Below are 24,020 nucleotides of genomic sequence, written 5' to 3' on the forward strand. Positions count from 1 at the left end.
CCTTAACATATTTCCCAGGAAAATTCATTTTGGCTTCGTTTTTGTATTTGTTTTTTATTATGCTGTTCCCGTGTCATTTGAGCACTGTTTCCATCGATTTGGGCAATGTTTAGGCCCTCTGCAGACTAATGCAGACCGCTAGGGTAGGGGTGGGGAGCACGCTAGAAAAATGCTAGTTTCCCATAGACTTACATAGGGCTCGTTACTCGGACCGAGCACTCGAGCATTCCAATTTGCTTGACCTGAGCAACGAGTACCCGAACATTTTACTGCTTGCTCATCACTAATAAAAATATTTTTTTGTAATCTGGCTAGCAGCAGAAGAAAAATTCTTTTTTTTACTGTGCATACAGCTGAATTTCACCCACAAAAAATTACAAAGTGGACTATTATAGCTTGCGCTATCACATTAGCAAATGAAAAAAAAAAATGTTTGTGCTCTACACTCAGAAGCTCTGCATAGTTTGCATACAGCTGAATTTTAACCCCACAAAGTCAAAAGGTGAGCTACAAGAGTTTGCTTGCTTGTTGTATCAAATTACCAAGTGAAAAAAGTAGATTGAAGGGATACTGGTGCATAGAGTACAATACAAGCAGTGCACAACACAGTTATATTCCGTGGGCCCTGCTGTTTTTGTCTGTACCTCAGTAATTGCACAAGAAAAAATGTGCTGCAAGGTCGATTTCACAGGCACTCGGCAAACTACCGTATTTTTCAGACTTTAAGATGCACCGAACCATAATTTCAGACTTTAAGATGCACCGAACCATAAGACGCACCTAGGTTTTAGAGGAGGAAAATAGAAAAAAAAATGTGAGCAAAAAATGTGGTCACAATGCACTGTTAAGGGGGAGCGGGTCTGCTGCTGACACTGGTATAGGGGTAATGTCCCCCAATTCTGATAATATCCCCCATCCTGGTAGATATGTCCCCCTTCCTATTATAAGTGGCCCCCCTCCATCCAGGTATGCATGGCACCCCTCTATCCTGGTATGCATGGCCTCCTCATCCCTATCCTAGTATGCATGGCACCCCTCATCCCCATCCTGGTATGCATGGCACAGCAATCCCCATCCTGGTATGCATGGCACAGCAATCCCCATCCTGGTATACATGGCACCCCTCATCCCTATCCTGGTATGCATGGCACCCCTCATCCCTATCCTGGTATGCATGGCACCCCTCATCCCTATCCTGGTATGCATGGCACCCCTCATCCCTATCCTGGTATGCATGGCACCCCTCATCCCTATCCTGGTATGCATGGCACCCCTCATCCCTATCCCTGGTATGCATGGCACCCCTCATCCCTATCCTGGTATGCATGGCACCCCTCATCCCTATCCTGGTATGCATGGCACCCCTCATCCCTATCCTGGTATGCATGGCACCCCTCATCCCTATCCTGGTATGCATGGCACCCCTCATCCCTATCCTGGTATGCATGGCACCCCTCATCCCTATCCTGGTATGCATGGCACCCCTCATCCCTATCCTGGTATGCATGGCACCCCTCATCCCTATCCCTGGTATACATGGCACCCCTCATCCCTATCCCTGGTATACATGGCACCCCTCATCCCTATCCCTGGTATGCATGGCACCCCTCATCCCTATCCCTGGTATGCATGGCACCCCTCATCCCTATCCTGGTATGCATGGCACCCCTCATCCCTATCCTGGTATGCATGGCACCCCTCATCCCTATCCTGGTATGCATGGCACCCCTCATCCCTATCCTGGTATGCATGGCACCCCTCATCCCTATCCTGGTATGCATGGCACCCCTCATCCCTATCCTGGTATGCATGGCACCCCTCATCCCTATCCTGGTATGCATGGCACCCCTCATCCCTATCCTGGTATGCATGGCACCCCTCATCCCTATCCTGGTATGCATGGCACCCCTCATCCTTATCCTGGTATGCATGGCACCCCTCATCCTTATCCTGATATGTGTGATCCCCCTCATCCTTATCCTGGTATGTCTGGCCCCCTCATCTTTATCCTGGTATGTATGGCCCCCTCATCCTTATCCTGCTATGTATGGCCCCCTTAACCTTACCCTGGTTTGCATGGCCCCCTCATCCTTACCCTGGTATGCATGGTCCCCCTTATCCCCATCATGCTGCACATAAAAAAATAAACACGCCTACTCCTCTTTCTTCTCTCTCCTCCAGCGCTGTGTCCTGTCTGCCCACACTGATCTCGCCATGTGAGCCGCGCATGGCAGTGACGCCATGCGCGGCTCACAAGGAGAGATCAGCTGCTGGAAATCACTGCTCCTCACGTCGGAACTGTGTGCGCGGGGACTTCATGCTCCTTAACAGCCGGCACACAGCATAGCCGTCTCGCGGCCCCTGCTGCATGATGCCAGGCGATCGCGTGTGCCTGCTATTAAAGGACATGAATATTCACCCATGCCCATGGGCGTGGAGAGGGGGTGAATTTCAGCAGCCAATGGCAGAAACCCTTGTGTTTGGACACTGTGGATGCTTCCTTCGCTGTGATTGGCTAGACGAGCTTTGCTCACTTAAAGTTACAGGAAGAAGAAAAAAGAAAGATTACAAGCGCGCCGCTCCTCTAACCTCTTCGGAGCTCTCCCCAGCCCCTCCACTCATCACACACGAGCACTATGCTAGCCAAACTTTTAAAAACACTGTAGTTGACCCTCAATAATTTCCCCACACTTATTCGCCGAACGCTACTGATTTTCCCTAATTTAAGTAAAAATGCTCACCTTTCCGATTACGAATCCGAATGTGCCATATTCATGTCGAATTTAACTTTTGGGATTTAAAACATACTCGCTCATCACTAGCAAACACTTTTTCACATCACTGTATACTTCAATACTATGCTTATACTGTGTACTACAATTCCAATCAGGTGATAGTAGGTTCAAGTCGCGAAAAGGATTAAAAAAAAATACAATATTTTTTTAATATACTATAAAAATCATTAAAAATAAAACTCAATCTTCCAAAATTGCAGGGTTTTTTTGGTCACTGTTCTTATCAAAACACCGAATGTATCAATAAAATTGTCGGCTCATCAAAAAACAAGCTCTCACTCTGCTCCATCAACAGAGAAATAAAAATGTTAATGGGTCTCACAAAAAGGCAAAGCGAAGCAAAATTTCTTAAATAAATTTCTGAATTTCCATAATTGATTGATTGGTTGGTACTTTTTTTTTTTTTCTCTTCCCCATTGTGGAAAAAAAGGTGTTTTTCTTTGTTTTGTTATTTAAGAATAGAATTTTTCATATTCATGGACAAATGCTAATATGTATGAAACTTCTGTGGGCCCAAAGACTTTGTTAGTTGTATTGGTCCATTCTTTCCTTCTCTGCGTGTGTTGATTAAACCCCTTTGCCACACTTTTGACGACACAAATGAAATTAAATGGTTGTCCACTTCTGGACCTCCCCTTTCATAACTGCTAACGTGCCCTGTTTGAAGTGAAAACACTCGCCTCCCAGATCTACGCAATTCCAGTGATCTCTACACTGTCTGTCACGGAAGTGTCAGATGTAGCGGACAGTTGTTCTGCAGCTGATTGCAGAAGGTCACTTCTTTTGGCAAAACAGACGCCTTCTTAAATCTGTCTTACTCTGGGACCCAGCGGCTACCTCCCCACTGCTCTGATTGTCACCCTGGCCTGTATGTTTAATTACTTTCAGTTTGCAATGGGGAAGCGCCGGTGATATTTACATGTTCCCTTGTGAAGGTTTGGAGCTAATGCAGTCTGCTTACTTCCTCTCTGGTGCTTGACGTTTGGTGTTATCTCTCTGAAGTCGACTCAAGCGAAGTTGCTTTCCCCTGTTAGTCTCTCTTGTTGTCTTTAGTTGTTAGTGGGGACTGACCAGTGCTCATCCCCACTTCCCTATCCAGGGCCAAACTCTAGGGAGATACAGGGCTTAGGTTTCCTGTTAGGCGATTGTTGAGGAACCAATTTATGGACAGTAGGGGAGGCAGGGTGGTATTAGAAAAGCCCAGGAGGTCTCCACTCCCCCTATCCCTTGTGTCTGGGCTTCCCCTCTTCTCTTCGTGTTGCACTTTCTTTCCTACAATGTGCGTGCCACTGTCTCCTGACAGTCATGTGACGTTATGTCCAGTGCCAGCAGCAGCCATTCAGCCTCATTCTGTAGTCTGTCTATGATATATAGAGGCTGTAGAAGCTGAGCAGTTTAATGTCTTTAACACCTTGGTGCATTTGAACTTAACAGGCAGCACAGTGGCTCAGTGGTTAGCACTGCAGCCTTGCAGCGCTGGGGTCCTGGGTTCAAATCCCACCATGGACAACATCTGCAAGGAGTTTGTATGTTCTCCTCGTGATTGAGTGGGTTTCCTCCCATGTTTATATGACATACTGATAGGGAATTTAGATTGTGAGCCCCAATGGGGACAGTGCCCATAATGTCTGTAAAGCACTGTGGAATTAATGGTTCTATATAAGAGAGTAAAATAGATAAACTACAAAAATAAAAACTTGTGTAAAATTCAGAGACAAAATAGCCGAAGTCTGAGAAACTTGTTGGCAAACACAGTAAAACTTACCTAATTATGTTATTTATATAAATAATAAAACTATTTAAAGGGGTGGCCCTGGATTTAACGCTTTCCTAACATGTACAGTAGTGTTCAAAAACATGTTAAGCTCAAAATGTTTATACTAGTTTTTATTTCCATGCATTGGGAATATTGCACACTGTTTTCTAATTCAAAACATGAAGAGAAATGTATATACCGTATTTTTCGGACTATAAGAAGCACTGTGCCGGCGTGGAGAGCAGTGACTATTCCGGCACAGAGTGAGACTCTGCGCTGGAGGACAGAGGAGGTGAGTATGAAAGTTTATTTTTTTTCTTTCTGTGCAGCGTGAGGCGATCAGGTGTGCCAAGCATACCAGGATGAGGGGGGCCATGCATACAAGGATGAGGTGGACCACCCATACAGGGATGAAGAGTGCCATCCATACCAGGAAGAGGAATGAAGGTGCCATACATACCAGGATGGGTGTGAGGGGGGGGGGGGGCATACATAACAGGATGAAGGGTGCCATACATACCAGGAAGACGGATGAGGGGGCTATGCATACCAGGATGGGGGATTGGGGTGCCATGCATACCAGGATGGTGGATTGGGGTGCCGTCCATATCCGGATTGGGATGAGGGCCACGCATAACAGGAAGGAGGGGGCCATATACACCAGGATGGGGGATATTAACAGAATTGGGTGACATTATCCCTATAACAAGATCAGCAGCAAACCCCCTAAACCCTTAATAGGGCATCATGACCACATTTTTGATTACATTTGTTTTCCTATTTTCCTCCTCTAAAACGTATATGCGTCTTCTAGTCCGAAAAATACGGTAATTTTTAACTACTTTACAGAAAATAACAAAAAATAGCAGTCTCTGAATTTGTATTTACAAACTCACAATATGTACTTTTTTTGAGGATGTAGCATTCCTGTGAATCACTAACCTAATATTTAGTTGTATACCCACAGTTTTTTAGAACTGCTTCACATCTATGTTGCGTAGCGTCAACCAACTTCTGTCAACTGTTATTCCAGCTTACGATGCTTTGACTACATCCCACAATTTTTTTTGCATTTGTTGGCTTTGCCTCTGAAACGGCATTTTTGATGTCCCCTCACAGATGTCCTATCGGAATTGAGCTGGCCACTCTATAACCTCAATTTTGTTTTACTGGAAACAAGATTTTGCTCATTTACTGGTATGTTTAGGGTCGTTGTCTTGTTAGGCATATCCTCTTCAGCGTAAGGCAACATGACCTTTTCAAGTATTGTAATATATGCAAACTGGTCCATGATCCCTGGTATGCAGTAAATAGGTCCGGCACCATAGTAAGAGAAACATGCCCATATTATGATGCTTGCACCACAATCCTTCACTGTCTTCAGAGTGCACTGTGGCTTGAATGTAGAGTTTGGGGTCATCTGATGAACTGTCTGCGGCCCTTGGACCCAAAAAGAACAATTTTACTTTCATCAGTCCACAAGATGTTTCTCCATTTCTCTTTAGGCCAGTTGATGTGTTCTTTGGCAAATTGTATCCACTTCAGTACTGTCTTTTTTTTTTTTTTTTTTTTTTTTTTTTTAACAGTGGGACTTTGCAGGGACTTCTTACCAAGAGATTAGATTCACACAAGTAAATGTATGAAACAGGGAGGGAAAGAGGGGGAGAGTCAGCTCACCGGAATGCAGTCTGTAAATCCTCTGTCCAGAGATCCTCGCAGGGAGTCGCCCTGGCTCTGGTCGGTGCAATGAAGAGAAAAGAGGAAAATGATCATGAATAAGACTCGTCTAAGTTGAAACGCGGCGATTTGACTGATGTAATTTCTCACTGGAGCAGATTGATGTGATGCTTGTATTTCTCGGATGAACTCAAAGATTTTTTTTATCTTGGACTCAATAAATTACTATGTTTTAACTTTATCCTACGCTGGAGATTTTCCTCTTTTCTCTTTATTAGCTTCACACAGGCGTCTTCTAGCTGTCACAGTACTCACAGGTAACTTGAGACTATCTTTGATCATTGAGCCTTCGCCATTCTGGCTATTCTTTGATGCATTCGAATGGTAGTCTTCCATTTTCTTCCACGTCTCTCTGGTTTGGCTTTCCATTTTAAAGCATTGGAGGTCATTTTAGCTGAAGAGCCTATCATTGTCTGCACTCCTTTTATAAGTTTTACCCTCTCCAAACAACTTTTTAATCAAAGTACGCTGTTCTTCTGAACAATGTCTCGAACGACTCATGTTTCCCAGGCTTTCAAGGAGAAATACATGTACAACATGTGCTGGCTTCACCCTTAAATAAGGGCCACCTGATTCACACCTGTTTCTTCTTAGAATCATTGACCTCAATAATTGAAATCCACACTGCTATTATTTTGAACACACCCCTTTCGATTAATTATTCAAATGCGCAGACTCAAAAACATGCAGATCATGAATGCCGAGTCTGTTGGTTTTCTTAGAATCTACTGCACCAACTGGTAAATTGTTTGACATGCGGTAATATAATTTATACCAAAAACAGTGATTAATCTGGTTAGTCATATTGGACTGCTATTATTTTGAACACTACTGTACGTCATTCAGAGCTGCCTGGTACAGAGACTCCTCTTTACCTGGGAGATACCAGCTTTGTTGCACAGCCAGTATCTACCTTGGGAGTCCATTGTATATTCTGAATCAATTGCCGACGCATACAATTGTTTGGCTGGCTGTGCAGGTTACATCCACTGCTGCTAATATTCAGTGGTCCTAGCACCAATGTGCACTCTTATCATTTCTGACAGGAGAGCATTTTTCTTCCAGAGACCAGATACAAAGGTTTAAGTGTAGCCCAAATTGTAAATCCTTCCTCCTATATCATATCTTTCACAGTCCCCGTATAGTTAGCAGGTTACCACATTAGAATCTGCCACTGATGGACGCTATCCGATTAGTGACAAAGACTGAGATGACGTATCCTGATTGTTATGCAGTGTGATAAATGAAGAAAACTGTACCACTAGAAGGCCGTTCAGAGGCAGGAATACTGCCACTACCATGTTGTTTTTTGTACCAACTTGCATCTTCTGGCTTTCTGTAATTTACACAGAAGTAAGAAACTGAAAGCCAAAGCTGAGCTTTGAGTCTGATTTTTCGAATGATGCTTTTTCCAGCGGCCTAGTTTCTGTATCCAAGCTGCGCCAGAGAAGAGACAATTGGCGCAGTCTTTTGTCCATTGAATAGATGGATTGATACCATAGAATATCTTGATACCAGTTAACTGTAATACCTTCATGGGCAGACTGTTATTATAATGTGTCTTTGTTTCACATAGGTATGCAATAACTGTGTGGTACTTTGATGGAGATGAAAGAGCACGCGCTAAACAAAAATATCAAACAGGTAATTTTATTTTTGTCTACAATGGAGTACTAATGCTTCTTTATGCTTCACCTTAAAGTATTTAAATATTCCGTATCTGGGAGCACTTGGCTTTTTGCTGGGTGGTCCTGCCATCTTTGGTAAAGTTAGATGATGACCTATTTTTAATTGAATGGAGTTCTTGAATTGTATGGTATGTTATCAGACTATGAGATCATAATGATCCCCTAATTTTAGGGATCGATTATTTAAAGCTATACACATTTAGATGGCTGTTGGACTACCATTCACTCGACAACCATCTTAGCTGACTCTCCCATACACAGAAGACCTGTGTTCTGAGAACACTGCCCACTGACACTCTGGCCGACTGCTTTTCTCCGGGAGAACAATGTGATCAGCAGTCTGAAATCGGACGTCAGGTCGACAGCTCTCCCGATCCTCAGTCAGCCGGTGCTTGCATACACGTTAGACTGGGATCTTGTGCGCAGGCGCAAACAAGTCACTCTGACTTCTTGGGTGCAGGCGCCAAGATCCCTGCAGTACAATGAACATAGACGGCTGGAAGAAGTGCGCCTTGTGTAAAAGGTGAAGTGTGCAGGATTTGAGCCCGGCAACTGCACTTCACAGGGCATCGTGACGTTCAGGGGAGGGGGAAAACATTGTAATTAACACAGTAAGTGGGGATTTCTTCCAGGTCCCGAGACAGGAACTGATCACAAACTTGATTGAATAAAAAGACCTCTAATATGAGACATACAGGTAGGAATAGATTTACATTTCTATCACCTGTATGCCCATATTAGAGGTCAGATAAGTGCCAGGGGGTGACAGATTCACTTTAAGATGGTGCTGTGCTTTTTCCTTTGAGACTTCTTATGATGTTGCGGAAGGGCGTCCATATCCTTTCAGTAATTTAAAGGGCCTCCATTCCAGGTCCTTTTACCTCAAATAACTCAATCAATCTCTAGAACACCCAGTCTCCCTGGGCGGTATGTACATATGCATGTATATATATACGAGGGTGTATATATAAGAAAAAATAAATAAATATATGTGTGTAATAAATATATATATATATAATGTGTATATAGTGGAAGATCGGCTCACTTGGTTGCACGTAGAGGTACACAGGAACACTGTTTCTTTAAATCTTCTGATGAGTTTATTAAGAGCTCTGCGTAAACTACAGCAATGTTAACAAAACCAAACACTGCCTTCCCGGCCTAACAGCAGAAACAAAACCTAACCATAACGTATGGAACAGTTTGTTACTACAGGTAACCGCCCGCTTCAGGAGCAATCAATCCCAGGTTTGTCTTTCCTTCATATGACAAAATGGCTCTGCACTTGAGATTCCAGGCCCTCCCCCCACCAAATGGTCTGAAATACTGTGAATTTTATCCTGTGTCCTCCTCCCTCTCTACAGGTGTTCAATCATCCTAGCATTGAAGATGGTTGATTAACCCACTAGTGCTGGAACCTTTTTCTGTAGCTATTAATCTCAGTGCTACATATGTCCCCTCCAGTATTGTGTGTGTATATTACTATAAATTTTTGTTGTGCAGCTTTCTTAGACTGTTTCTCGTCCACCATGAACTGTGTGGCCAACCCCAGCATGCAACCCGCTGACCCATCTTATGACCATGGTCATAAGGGTACTGTATTTTTTGGACTATAAGATGCTCTGGACCACCCCAAATTTTGGGGAGGAAAATAGGAAAAGTAGAATTTTTACAATATGGGGGTCTGTCTCATAGTCTGAATTTAAAGTATCTTACTTGGGAGGTGGTGGAGTGGGGTCACAGGCTGAGGAGGCATGGTCCCTGCTGCAGGAAGCCAGCGGCGGCAGACATGGGGCAATATTGCGGGCCCTGAGTGGGAGGAAGGGGTGTCCCAGCGGTGCAATGCTGCGGGCCAGGTCTCTGCGGTGAGGCAGATCGGAGTGCATTGCTTTCCTGGCGTTAGGCCTTAGGACGATGGCTCCGCAGGTGGCGCATGTACAGATTGACATCTTCGGCGTCTCATGGCTTCAGGAAAATGGCCAGTGGGAAAGCAATGCACTCTGCTCTGATCACCGCTGACACCGGGCCCGCAGCATTACCCCACTTCTGCCGCCGCTGGCTTCCTGAGAAAGGGACCCTGCCTCCTTTGATCCCGCTCCACCACCGTCGCCCTCCCTCGGTAAGCTACATATGGACTTTAAGACATCCCCCGAGGACTTCCAGTTGCGGCGTGCGCATGGATGGAGGCGAGTGAAAGCAGCTCCGTACCCCAGCCTCTCCCCACGGGGTTCCCAGGACCAAAAAACTCTCATGTGGGGGCGCAACACCTGCCAGTGAGTCCTAGAGCAAACCTCCATCGCTGTATGGAGAAATTCTTAACAAGGAACGGGTCCCTGAGAAGGCACTTACCGCAAGATCAGGAGGACGCATGTGTCAAGACACGCCGAAAACAAAGAAAAGCAGTAAGTCTTCCACTCTGGCTGCACCCTCACAGCAGATAAGAGAAGAAGGGGAGGATGGCAGTCTAACATGGCTAAATGTACAATATAAAATCCTAGCTGCAGAGGCAGCTAAAATCTTAGCGCCAGAGATATAAAAAAAATCATTGGAACATGCATTGCCTGCTTCATTACAGCAAATGCAGACAACCATCTCACAACAGACAGAGACTAGATGCTGCAGAAAACAGGATCAGTACAGTGGAAGATGTGTTGGGAAATCTGCAATCAGAGCTAAGAAAGACAATAAAGCTAAATCAACAGTTATCTGATAAAGTGGACGACCTAGAGAATAGATCTAGGAGGAACAATTTAAGAATAATAGGACTGCCTCAGTCTATTTCACCAAATCAGTTAATGGGGATACTCATGGAGGAGCTTCCTATGGCACTGGGGATTAAAGACAACCTAAAGGTGGAAAGAGCACATAGTTGGTCCCCATGTACAACAGACCCAAAGTTCGTCTACCAACAGACCAAGACCTGTAAGGCTAAGTGCCCACGATGCAGAAATGCTCCGGATTTTTTCCTGAGCATTTCTGCATCTCCCTGGCAGAAAAAAACGCATGCGGATTGTACATGCGTTTTTCCTGCCAGGGACAAGCGTAATTGAAGCGTTTTGATCATGCGATTTCGCATGTGGGTTGTCAAGCGCTTTCCAAGCGATTTTAGCATCACTTGGAAAGTGCTTGACAACTTGGCCACACTATATAAATCCATGCAACCGGCATGGATTTTATATAGTGTGACCAAGTTAGTTAAAAAAAAAAAAGAATAATGGTAAAAAAAAATAAAATTATACTTGCCTTCTGATGGCCCCCAGTCTCCTTATCCGATGCATCCGGTCTTCCTGGTGTCTCGCGGTTGTGTAAAAGGACCTGCCATGACATCATTTAGTCATGTGACGGGTCAAGCGACCGCTGATGTCAGCGGTTGCGTGACCTGTCACATGACTAAATGACGTCATGGCAGGTCCTTTTAGACCATCGCCAGCTGCCAGGAAGCCAGGACTCATCGCTATGGAGACCGGGGGCCATCAGAAGGTAAGTATAATGTATAATTTTTATTTTAATTCTTCTTTTTTTTTAACAGGTACCATGGTACCCGGGTCTGGAGGAGAGTCTCCTCTTCTCCAAACCCGGGTGCTATCCGCACATTGAATCGCTTAATATCTGCATGTACAGATGCAGTGATGCGGATATTAAGCGATTCAAAGCAAGTCAATGGCGGCGAAAACGCAGCGATTACGCAAAATAACTGATAGTGCTGCGGATTTTTCCGCAATGATAATCCGCAGCGAAAATTTCCGCAGCATGTGCACAGCACATGCGGATTATTATTGGGGAACTTAGCAGACCTTCTACCATGCGTTTTTTAAGCGTTTCTGCAGCAGAATTGCCTCTGCGGAAACGCTTAAACGCATAGTGGGCACACAGCCTAATTGTTTAATACCTGGATCTTGTGGACAAATCGAATATACTACAATACAGGAAGAAAACCTCCCCTACTATGATCAGAGGTAACAAAGTTTTATTGTTCAGTGATTACTCAGTAGAGGTCACAAAAAAAAAAGAAGAGTTTTCAGCGAAATATGTACAGAACTAGTAGGAAAGAAAATCCGATTTGCCTAACAATTTCCAGCGATTCTAAAGCTATTCCCCCCTAATGGAGGCACAGAATCCTTCTCGGCTCCAGATCAGGCCAGAGACTTCATGGAAAAAATGCTACAAAAATAACAAAAAGATCCTGGAAGGAGAAAAAACACTGAATCCCCTTGAGGAAGGAGTAAAGAAACAGAAAAGAGAGAGAAATTTAACTCCATTTATGGCAAAAGAAGAGGAGGAGAGGAAGAAGAAAAGACGAGAAGAAGAAACGGAACAGTCTGGCTAAGCCATTCTTTTTTTATCTCCTATATATATTAACACAGATAAAAGAACTGCTGGTCTCGCTTTTCATCACACCTTGTTCTCAACGAAGAATCAGAGGAGTTGGGAGCAAGATAGATGCGGATCAAGCTTTGCATTACAAAAGGTGGACTGTGTAGATATTTTATGGGATTATAGAGTTCCCATTATAACATGTGCGAAAAAAGTGAAGTCTAAAAAATTTTAAATGGAAAATCTCTGAAAAAGTTTAAAGTGGACTGTGGATTAGATGGGATTGAAAAGTTGGGGGATTGTTGGGCTACTAATATGTAAAAGTTGGGGAAAGGGTGGGTTTGTTATTTGCATAAGTAGTTTCGATATTACGTTATTATATCTTTCTCACCACAATAAAATGAAAATAATAACATGGAATGTAAAAGGTCTTCAGTCACCACACAAAAGAATGATGATACTCAGGCACCTTAAAAAAATTTAAGTAGATATTGCATTATTACAAGAGACACACCTAAAAGAATAAGATTTCAGCAGAATGGGTAAGATGTGGGTAGGAGAAGTCTATGGATCACTGGCAATAATAGAAAAGCAGGGGTGCTGGTATTAATAAATATATATGCAAACTGCAAAGTAATTTCACACTATAGGGATAATGAAGGGAGGATAATTAGTCTGTTAGATAGCCCAGTAGGAAGATTTAGATTATATAATGTTTATGCTCCAAATGACAATAACAAACCATTTTTCAAAGAGTTAGAGAAGCTTATACTAGAAGACGGGGAAGGAAAAGTAATTCTAGGAGGGGACCTAAATACAGTTCAAAATGTGATGGAAGATAGATCAGGGTCAAAAGGAAAAAACAATAGAGAAAGAACACATAAAACATTATTCCCCTTTATACAATCAACTAATCTATTGGATACATGGCGGAATGCACACCCAATAGACAGAGAATTCACACACTTCTCACATTTACACAACTCTTGGTCAAGAATAGATTAGATCTTAGTTTCACACGAGTTGCTGAACAGAGTTGAAAAAACTGTTATTCATGATCTAATTATTTAAGATCATGCGCCGGTCTCTTTCTCTGCATGATATTTCCCCAAAAGGAAAATACATTTTATGGAGATTCCCGAATTACTTAGCCAAAAATTTTCAGAAAATCATTAAAGAATGGTGGTTTGGATTTTAGCATTAATAATAGGGAACATTAGGAATCAGTTCATTTATATTGGGAAACAGCAAAGGCAGTATTAAGAGGAAGAATCATAGGATATGTACGAGCAATAAAAAAGAAAACATTGCTCGCCTCATTATATGCTTTTAAAGTCCTATGAAAAATTAAATAACCTATTTAGAGTGCCCGAGTATGGACAACAGGGAGAGATGGATGAAGGCCAAGTCTGATTTTGACCTGTGGCTAGATAGGTTGGAAAGGCTAAAAGGTCAAAGAAATTCAGCAGAATTTTTCAGATTTGGAAATAAATCTGGTTCACTCTTTGCAAAAATTGCAAAAGGTAAAAGACTCATGACATTCATAAATAACCTAGAAGACACGGATGGCAATCTGCAAAACTACCCAAAAAAAATAAAATTATATTTTTAGAAAATACTATGCAGCTTTATATGAACAGGGAATATCAGAAGATGAAGAGGGAATACGCTTCCTTAAATCTTTAAAGCTCCCCAAGATAAGTGATTCAGACAGAGATTTATTAAATGGTCCAATTAGAGAAGAAGAAATCATTAAAAGAATAAAAGTCCTAAAGAATAATAAAGACCCTGGACCGAATGGTTTGACAGGAGAATTTTATAAGATATTAAGCGATGAAACAACTCCAACACTAGCAAAGGTATTTAATCACACTCTACAAAATAACACTCCTAAAGTCAAGAGATATAGCTTATATCAAACTTCTTTATAAACAAGGGAAAGATGCAAAAGACCCAGGCTCTTACAGGCTCATATCTTTAATAAATCAGGACATAACGATAATGTCAAAAATACTCGCTGACCGATTAGCAGGGATTCTACCCTCTATTTTATCGGATCATTAGGTGGGCTTTATAAAAAACAGAGCAGCAGTCTTTACCATCAGAACAGTTCTGGTGGTACAGGATAGTCTGAAACAAGATGGATTAATTAGTGGACAACCAGTTTTATTGGCATTAGACGCCGGGAAGGCTTTCGACAATATACAGTGGAAATGGCTGGAAAATGTCTTAGACAAATTTGGGATAACAGGCACATTTAGGAATTATTTAAAAGCCCTTTACGCTAACCCAAAAGCTAAAATCTTTACTCCAGGATTTCTATCAGAAACAATAAAGTTGCAAAAAGGGACAAGACAAGGGTGTGCACTTTCACCTCTATTATTTGATCTGGCCATAGAGCCCATGGCCCAATATTTAATAAGATCAGAATGCTTCACAGGCATAAAAGTGGAGAGTAAGGAGATAAAAATAACCTGTTTCGCTGACGACATGCTACTTTTCTTATCCAATCCAGAAGATCATTTGCAACAAATAATGGAGAAATTTAAATTATTTCAGATCTTTCTCGGGATATAAAATTAATGCCAGTAAATGCCAACTCCTATACTTGACTGGGCCAAGTAGCACACCAAATGGAAATATCAATGTATCAATAGCCTCACAATACAAAACTTAAGCACTAAAATAGGAAGAGATTCCAGATCTCTCTATAGACTTAACAACCTTCCCCTAATAGCAAAAATTCTGAAGGAGCTTGAAAGATGGCAAAAATTGACTTTGATCATTTTTATGAGATGTATTCTTCCAAACAATGATAGTTTCTCCCATTTGCTATACCCAATGCAGACCATTCCTTTATTGCTGAAACATGTAGACATCAAGAAACTACAGTCAGAATTTATAAAATTCATCTGGCAAGGAAAGAGACTAAGAGAATATCTTATAATAAACTAGCCTTGAGGAAAGAAGAAGGAGGAACCCAAGCACCTCTAATTAGAATTTATAATTTAGCAGCCCTAACCAGACATATAAAAGATTGGATACATGGAACATGACATTTTCTAATGTAACATTAGAGAGGGAATTAGCAAGCCCATTGGATCTTTGAACAATTTTACACATGAATTGAGGCAGCCTCCCACCCTATATTAAAATAAGCAGCCTATTGAGAGACACGGTAGGGACTTGGAGAGCAATTGGGAAACTATATAAACTTCCATTCAAATTTTAGAAATGCACACCATTATGGGGGAATCCGGCATTCATTCAAGGGCAACAGGAGTGAGAAAGAAATCATATATATAGGTGACTTATTAAAACCAGAAGAGGGGAGGTTCTTAAATTGTTTATAACTATCTTCCAAGTTTAATCTGGCAATGTTTACAATTCCTCCAAGTGGGCAATCGCTATAAATCATATATAACAAACCTAGGAAAAGTGGGAAAGAGAAAATTTTGACAAATTGATAGGGGAAAAAACGAGTTATGACTCATTATCCACTATTTACAGTCAAATTCACACGCAGATGGCATGGAATTTAAATAGGTTTGACTTGTAGGGAAAAAATCTGGCAGATGAAGTATATGACAAAATAGTAACGGGATGGTTAAAAGTGAGAAAAATAATAATAAATGAGCAATGGAGAGAGATGCATTTTAAATTAATCCATGGTGCGATATATGCTTTTGGATTCTCGTATCGAAATACCCCGGCTCATTTTATCTCCAGATGTCCAAAATGCAACATGCACAAAGCAAATTTACTACATAGTATATGGGAATGACCACTCATTCAGGAAGTGTGGGAAGATATATTGCTGTATGTCAGTAGAATTTGGAAGATAAGGATCCCTAAGACTCTGCAAACATGTCTGTTTCACTTAATTCCTCCTGAAGAACAGACAAAAAAAACAACTTTGTCCCTGATATAGTACATTTGATTTTGCTGGTAACAAAGAAATGCCTTCTTAGAAATTAGTTGGAAAAACAAACCCCTAAAATAACAGAAATAACTGATACACTGAAATCATTATTAGTGTTTGATTAAAATAGACACACAAAAAGAAAAAACTACAGGAAAAATTTTAATAAATGGAGGATGTTTCTTGAGAACAATTATATCCAGTCAGAAATTTCAAAATTGATGGCTACATTCAAAGGCATATAGTGGTACAATTATGAAGACCTAGGAGGAAATCTGGGAAAATTGAAAGTTTAAGGTTAATATTGTGTTACTGTTTATTGATGACTTTAAAGCTCTATAATGGTGTATATTTAATTCATGCATATCTAATGAAGGTATTGTTGTAACATTCCAAAAATTTTAAAAATGATGAGACCGGAATAGTATTACTTGTCTACCTGTAATATATGTCTATTTGATCTTCTCATAAAATAAAAACTGGCTTTAAAAAAAGAAAAACAACCCCCCCCCTCCATTTTCCTCCCAAATTTTGGGGGGGAAAGTGCGTCTTGTAGTCCAAAAATACGGTAAGTCTGCTTGCAATGTGCTGGTGTATTTCTAATTTATTTTCTTGATTATTCCATTCTCCCTTATTTTCAGGGAGTTCATGTATGATGTCTTGTCTGGGGGCATCAAAATCACCTATGTTTATAATATTAACCTGTTCTCAACATACGAAAACTTCAGTTCCTGCCATGGATTTGTTTTTACTAGAATCTACGATTGCAATGTAGAATCTCCTAGGAGAGGATGCAAAATGAAAAACATTTTTAAAAATATAATTCAAATCGATCTCCTAAAGTTAATAAAAAAAATGTAAATCATGTGATGTCGCCCTGTACATAAAAGTCCTATCAAAATATAAAATTAACCTAATCGGTAAATGATGTAAAGAGAAATCTAAATGCCAGAATTTTTAGTTTTGTAAGTCACCACAATTGTGGAAGCAAAAATGCAAAAAGTTCTCACAATGTATCTACCCAAGTAACTTGAGGGGAAAAAGCCGTTTGTACCCATAAATGGTATCTGATGCCGTCAGCTCACCATGCAGAAAAACAAGCCATCACACCACTCCATCGGCAGAAAACGTTGTGTCTCTGAAAATGGCTACACAAGGAAATCAAGATTTTTTTATTCTATTTTTTTAAGACAAATTTTCACTTTTTTTCACCACTAGCTTGTTGTCGCTGTCATCGTACTGACCTGTAGAATAGTCTTTGGTTATTTTTACCACACAATGAGTACAGTAAATGAAACCAAATAACATTGAGGAATTGCGGTGGGTGGGGGAGAGTAGTTTTTGCATTTTCACCACACTTGGGATTATTTTTTTCCTGTTTTGCAGTACATTGTATGGTAAAATGAGTGATGTAATTTTAAAAGACACTGCATCTCGCTAAAAACAAGCATTCTTCTGGCTATGTTGATCTAAAAATATAAATTATGGCTGGAAAGATAGGAAGAAATAACGCGCAAGAAAAAAAACATCCAGTCAGGAAGGGATTAATTGCTCCCTGGCTCTCTCCTCCCTCTGGAGAGTGTTTCTCATGCCAGGCGCCAAGTCTAGAGAAGACCGTACAGTTGCACAGCTTTATGAAAAGTGTTAGGCTACATTTCCACAATGAGCTTTTGGTGAGTTTTAGGCTATGTTCACACATGTTGGGTTTTTCAGCATCACAAATCTGCAGCAAAACCTAATCTTTGGCAAGAAATCAGCTGCGTCAAAAGCGCAGGTTTTGATGCGTTTTTTTCAGTGTTCTTCTGTCTCTATTTATGCATGTACATAAAGTTCTTTGAAAAAAAAAGAACCCCATTCTATTTTGCCATCAAAAACGCTGATGCAAATTTTTGTGTGTTTTTTCAGCGTTGAAAGTAGTGACATGCTCTATTTTCCAAAAACCCAACCAAGGCACAAAATATGCAGCAACAAAAATAAACATGACGTGGGAGCAGGGAATTCTGGTTTCTCATAGACTTTGCTGATACTGCAAAACGCAGCGGAAAATTTGCATAAAAATCTGAAGCAAAAAATGCTGAAAAACCCAACATGTGTGAACATAGCCTTTGACTTGTAGATTTTCTGCACCTATTAAGTAAATTAATTACTTGCGTCTTTTCATTGAATTGTAAGTGTGGGGGTTTTTTATGTTTTTTTTTTTTTACATACAGTGGGGATAATAAGTTGATACACTGCCGATTTTGCAAGTTTTACCACCTAGGGAGAGAATGGAGAGGTCTGTAATTTTTATCGTAGGTACACTTCAATTGAGAGACAGAATCTAAAACAAATTCAGAAAATCATTGTAGGATTTTTACATAATTAATTTGCATTTTATTGCATGAAATAAGTATTTGATACAACAGAAAAGCAGAACTTAATATCTGGTCCAGAAACCTTTGTTTGCAAATAGAGGTCAGACGTTTCCTGTTCTTGACCAAGTTTGCACACACTGCAGCAGGGATTTTGGCTCACTCCTCCATTCAGATCTTTCAGGTTTCGGGGCTGTCACTGGGCAATATTGACTTTCAGCGCCTTCCAAAGATTTTCTATTGGGTTCAGGTCTGGAGTGTGGCTAGGCCACTCCTTAGTTGCCCTGGCTGTGTGTTTCGGGTCATTGTCATGAGTGAAGAACCAGCCACGACCCATCTTCAATGCTCTTAGTGAGGTGAGGGAAGGAGGTTGTTGGCCAAAATCTCGTGATACATGACCCCATCCATTCTCCCTTTAATACAGTGCAGTTGTCCTGTCCCCTTTGCAGAAAAGCACCCCCAAAGTATGATGTTTCCCCTACCATGTTTCACGGTTGGAACCGTGTTCTTGGGGTTGTATTCATCCTTCTTCCTCCAAACACGGGAGTGGAGTTGATACCAAAAAGTTCTATTTTGGTCTCATCTGACCACATGACCTTCTACCTTACCACCTCTAGATAATTCAGATGGTCACTAGTGAACTTCTAACGATCCTGGACATGTGCTGGCGTGAGCAGGGGGACCCTGGAGGATTTTACTTCATGACGGCGTAGTGTGTTACTAACGGTAATGTTTGAGACACTGATCCCAGCTTTCTTCAGGTCATTGACCAGTTCCTCCCATATATTTCTGGGCTGATTCCTGATCTTTCTCAGAATCATCCTTGCTCTATGAGGCAAGAGCCTGCATGGAGCCCCAGACCGAGGAAGATTAACAGTCATTTTGTGTTTCTTCCATTTTCTAATTGCGCCAACAGTTTTTGCCTTCTTAGCAAGCAGCTTGCTTATTGTCCTGTAGCCCATCACAGCCTTGTGCACGTCTACAGTTTTGTCCCTGGTGTCCTTAGACAGCTCTTTGGCCTTGGCCATGATGGAGAGGTTGGAGTGTGATTGTGTGTGTGGACAGGTGTCTTTTATACAGGTAACAAGTTCAAACAGGTGCAATTAATACAGGTAATGAGTGCAGAGTAAGGAGGGCTTCTTAAAGAAAAACTAACAGGTCTGTGAGAGCCAGAGTTCTTGCTGGTTGGTAGGTGATCAAATACTTATTTCATGCAATAAAATGCAATTTAATTATTTAAAAATCATACAATGTTATTTTTTGTTTTTTATTTTTAGATTGTCTCTCACAGTTGAAGTGTACGGTGGGAAAACTTGCAAAATTGGCAGTGTATCAAATAGTTCTTTTCCCCACTGTATGTTGTTTTTGACAATGCGTTTTAGCATAGTTGGTATGTCATGCTTTAAATAAAGTTTGTTTTTAATGCTTTGACTAAACTTTGATAAACCTATGCAGATTACATGCGTTTTTGATGCGTTTCCACTGCAGGAATGCATGTGCGATTTTTACCTACAGATTTTCTGCATTAAATCCAAGTCTATGAGAAAAATCTGCACTTAAAACACGCTTCCTAGCAAGAGAAATTGATTGACATGTTATGGATTTGAAGCATGCATTTCAGGTCATTTTACACTGAGTAAAATAAAAAGCTCAGTGGGCAGGAGATTTCTATAAATCCCATCCACTTTGCTGGAACTGTAAGCCACTGTGTGTTTGACACAGCAAAAATATGCAGTGTCCAGAAAATCATTGTGGGCACGCAGCCGTAAGCTGGTTTCTCGAGTCCACGAAACATGGACCATTCTCATCTTGAACAACTCTGCCTCACCGCAGAGTTTGCTGACTTCAGCTAATTGTCTTATTTATACCTACTAGGCAATTGACTCAGGGCAGTAGACTATGAAGTGAGGCTGGTATAGAAATCCTATCACGGTCCATGTTTAGTGTGAGACTGACATTAAAGGGTTTGTCTAGGTTTGTGATGAAAGACTGCAATCGCTCTGTGACTGCAGACTTCTGAATCATTACAGCACACACACCGCACAGTGTTAGGATTCTCTGGTATTGCGACCGTAAATATACCACACTGCTCAAAAAAATAAAGGGAACACTGAAATAACACATCCTAGATCTGAATGAATGAAATATTCTCATTGAATACTTTGTTCTGTATAAAGATGAATGTGCTGACTACAAAATCACACAAAAATCATCAATGGAAATCACATTTATTAACCAATGGAGGCCTGGATTTGGAGTCACCCCCAAAATTAAAGTGGAAAAACGCACTACAGGCTGATCCAACTTTGATGTAATGTCCTTAAAACAAGTAAAAATGAGGCTCAGTATTGTATGTGGCCTCCACGTGTCTGTATGACTGTATGTCTGTATGACCTCCCTACAATGCCTGGGCATGCTCCTGATGAGGTTGCGGATGGTCTCCTGTGGGATCTCCTCCCAGACCTGGACTAAGGTATCCGCCAACTCCTGGAAAGTCTGTGGTGCAACGTGACGTTGTTGGATGGAGCGAGACATGATGTCCCAGATGTGCTCAATCGGATTCAGGTCTGGGGAACGGGCGGTCCAGTCAATAGCTTCAATGCCTTCATCTTGCAGGAACTGCTGACACACTCCAGCCACATGAGGTCTGGCATTGTCCTGCATTAGGAGGAACTCAGGGCCAGCATATGGTCTCACAAGGGGTCTGAGGATCTCATCTCGGTACCTAATGGCAGCCAGGCTACCTCTGGCGAGCACATGGAGGGCTGTGTGGCCCTCCAAAGAAATGCTACCCAACACCATTGCTGACCCTGCCAAACCTGTCATGCTGTAGAATGTTGCAGGCAGCAGATCGCTCTCCACGGCGTCTCCAGACTGCTGGAGGTCATTTTGCAGGGCTCTGGCAGTGCTCCTCCTGTTTCTCCTTGCACAAAGGTGGAGGTAGCGGTCCTGCTGCTGGGTTGTTGCCCTCCTACGGCCCCCTCCACATCTCCTGGTGTACTGGCCTGTCTCCTGGTAGCGCCTCCAGCCTCTGGACACTACGCTGACAGACACAGCAAACCTTCTTGCCACAGCTCGCATTGATGTGCCATCCTGGATGAGCTGCACTACCTGAGCAACTTCTGTGGGTTGTAAAGTCCGTCTCATGCTACCATGAGTGTGAAAGCACAACCAACATTCAAAAGTGACCAAAACATCAGCCAGAAAGCATTGGTACTGAGATGTGGTCTGTGGTCCCCATCTGCAGAACCACTCCTTTATTGATGGTGTCTTGATAATTGCCAATAATTTCCATCTATTGTCTATTCCATTTGCACAGCAGCATGTGAAATTGATTGTCAATCAGTGTCGCTTCCTAAGTGGACAGTTTGATGTCACAGAAGTTTGATTTACTTGGAGTTATAGTCTAAGTGTTCCCATTATTTTTTTGAGCAGTGTATATGTATACTTTCGGCTACACTTTGACTAGAGGTGTGGGGCCTTGCTCAATTTACTTGCATTGAAAGAGGCTATCGCGGCATCAGAGAATCTTGTCAGCGTGCGCAGATTCAGAAGTCTGCAGTCACATAGTGACTGCAGACTTCATCCCAAGCCTGGAAAACACCTTTTAAATACCTATCGGCACAAATCAACTTTTATTAAAGAATAAACTGCAATTGGATATTTATTTACTTGTGTCTAGACAGATTTTGTTTTTCAAAGCAGTCAGTTATATCAACAAAAGAGTTTTTAGATAGTATTTTCCAATGGAAGCGTGAAAGGCATTTAGCCTTTTTTGGATGGCATGGCTTTCTAATTGATCCCTCTGTACCACACACTCTTCGAATGTGCAGACAGAAGAAACCTAAAGCAGGAAGTGCACTGCTGTCGAGGCCATACTTTTACTTGATTGTGTTTCCTGTTGCTTTTCGCTCTACGTGGTTATTACACTGCCCCCTCCTGTAATCTGTGTTTTCACGCTGTTTAGAGTAGAGCACCATGTCAGTCATGGACAGTGATAACCATTAGTAAAGTAAAATAAGGGCCCCAATAACGGTGCACACAGTATCTTTCTTTCCACAGCATTAAACACCATCTCTCTGTTCTATGCAGCGAGATCTTGCAATATTTTGAAAGATCACTTTGTTTAGGTGATGATCATCTGTGCTGTGGAGAGACCTAGCGGCACTATGTATGCTGGGGAACTTTGGGTTCAGCTGTTAGCAATTCAACAACCATGCTTGCACCCTTCATATGGTTTGCAAATGCTTTTACCTAATGATTTTTAATTACATTTAGAGTTGGGTTTTAATTTTTTCATGTGTAATATATTACAATAGGTGTGAATTCCTGCCACCACCACCCCCCACACACACACATACTTACCCATTCCTTACTTTTTAAGCTCAAAGTTTAGGACAAAAAACATTCTGTTTTCAGTTAAATAATTACCATGTGGCAGAGCTCAGATTTTTTTTACTGTCACAGCTTGTGATATGAGATTTTCATCTCGCGCTGTACTGCAAGTCAGTCGTATCCACCATGTTGACAGATTTTGCAGTATGTTGTGATTTCAATTATAATGTGAACCCACAATACATTTATAAAAAATCCATATAAGGCTGTGTTCATAAGATGGCTGGAAAACCTACTGGTGGTGCACAAATAAACAGTTTAGACTGATCAGTATGCGCCACTAAATGTTTCCATACGTCGCTTCATTAATTGCTATATATGCTAACAAATGAGTTTGCACTACTGGAAACTTTTTCTTGAAAGTTTTATTTTTTCTAACTCTGAAAATAAGTAAAATCTGCCTTCGTGTTTTGTTTTTTGTTGGTTTTTTTTGTGTTCCTGTCAATCAGCATTAAAAAAATAGTGTGAACTGATTTTTATTCAACCTTACAAAGTATTGTCAATTTAATTGTCACCTCAATTAATATTTTTATTTTTTTTTTTATTTTAGGCGACAAATCTGAGGATTGAGCTGAAGAAGTCATCGGGTGTGGTCATGAAAGCAGTCCTTTGAAAACTATGAACTAGCAGCATTTTTGCTCTTTATGTATACAGTATATAAAAAGTGACTTGATGGCAATGTATCTGGTCACTTTTGCAGTGGAATCTTTTATTGCATTGTTACATGTGAATGTAAATAATAAAGCTTGTGTATAATAACTATATGATGCACCAATAAATTTAAAGCAACTCACTGATTTGTGCTAGAATTTCCAATGTCGTCATAAAAAAAACGACACCCTCCACTCTTGTGCATTTATTCTTGTATTACATTCACCGACTTGAGCACTATATTTATCAATTAGCAAGGTTAAAACATCACTTTTAATTAGAATACTTAAAACAACTAATCAAAAAATACACATATGGACAGAGAGAAATATACAGGTGCATCTTACTAAATTAGAATATCATCAAAAAGTTAATTTATTTCAGTTCTTCAATACAAAAAGTGAAACTCGT

The 24,020-nt window shown here is 41.2% G+C and overlaps 1 protein-coding gene across 2 annotated transcripts in view; it reads left to right on the plus strand.

Annotated features, from left to right (window-relative positions):
• The window catches only part of EGLN1 (egl-9 family hypoxia inducible factor 1), a 184,154-nt gene extending 160,413 nt beyond the window's left edge, over window positions 1–23,741 (plus strand). Inside the window, exons 3-4 of one of the 2 annotated variants that reach the window (XM_073671543.1) lie at window positions 7,865–7,932; window positions 23,509–23,741. In XM_073671543.1, coding sequence (XP_073527644.1) covers window positions 7,865–7,891 — 27 coding nt within the window. In that variant the 3' untranslated portion in view covers window positions 7,892–7,932; window positions 23,509–23,741. The remainder of the gene's footprint in view (window positions 1–7,864; window positions 7,933–23,508) is intronic. The other variant, XM_073671546.1, reaches the window with a different exon arrangement.
• The last annotated feature ends 279 nt before the right edge of the window (window positions 23,742–24,020 follow it).

Source organism: Phyllobates terribilis, unplaced genomic scaffold (genome assembly GCF_046119375.1).
Source record: "Phyllobates terribilis strain yellow unplaced genomic scaffold, ASM4611937v1 Scaffold_3__8_contigs__length_932513732, whole genome shotgun sequence".
NCBI classification, from domain to species: Eukaryota; Metazoa; Chordata; class Amphibia; order Anura; family Dendrobatidae; genus Phyllobates; species Phyllobates terribilis.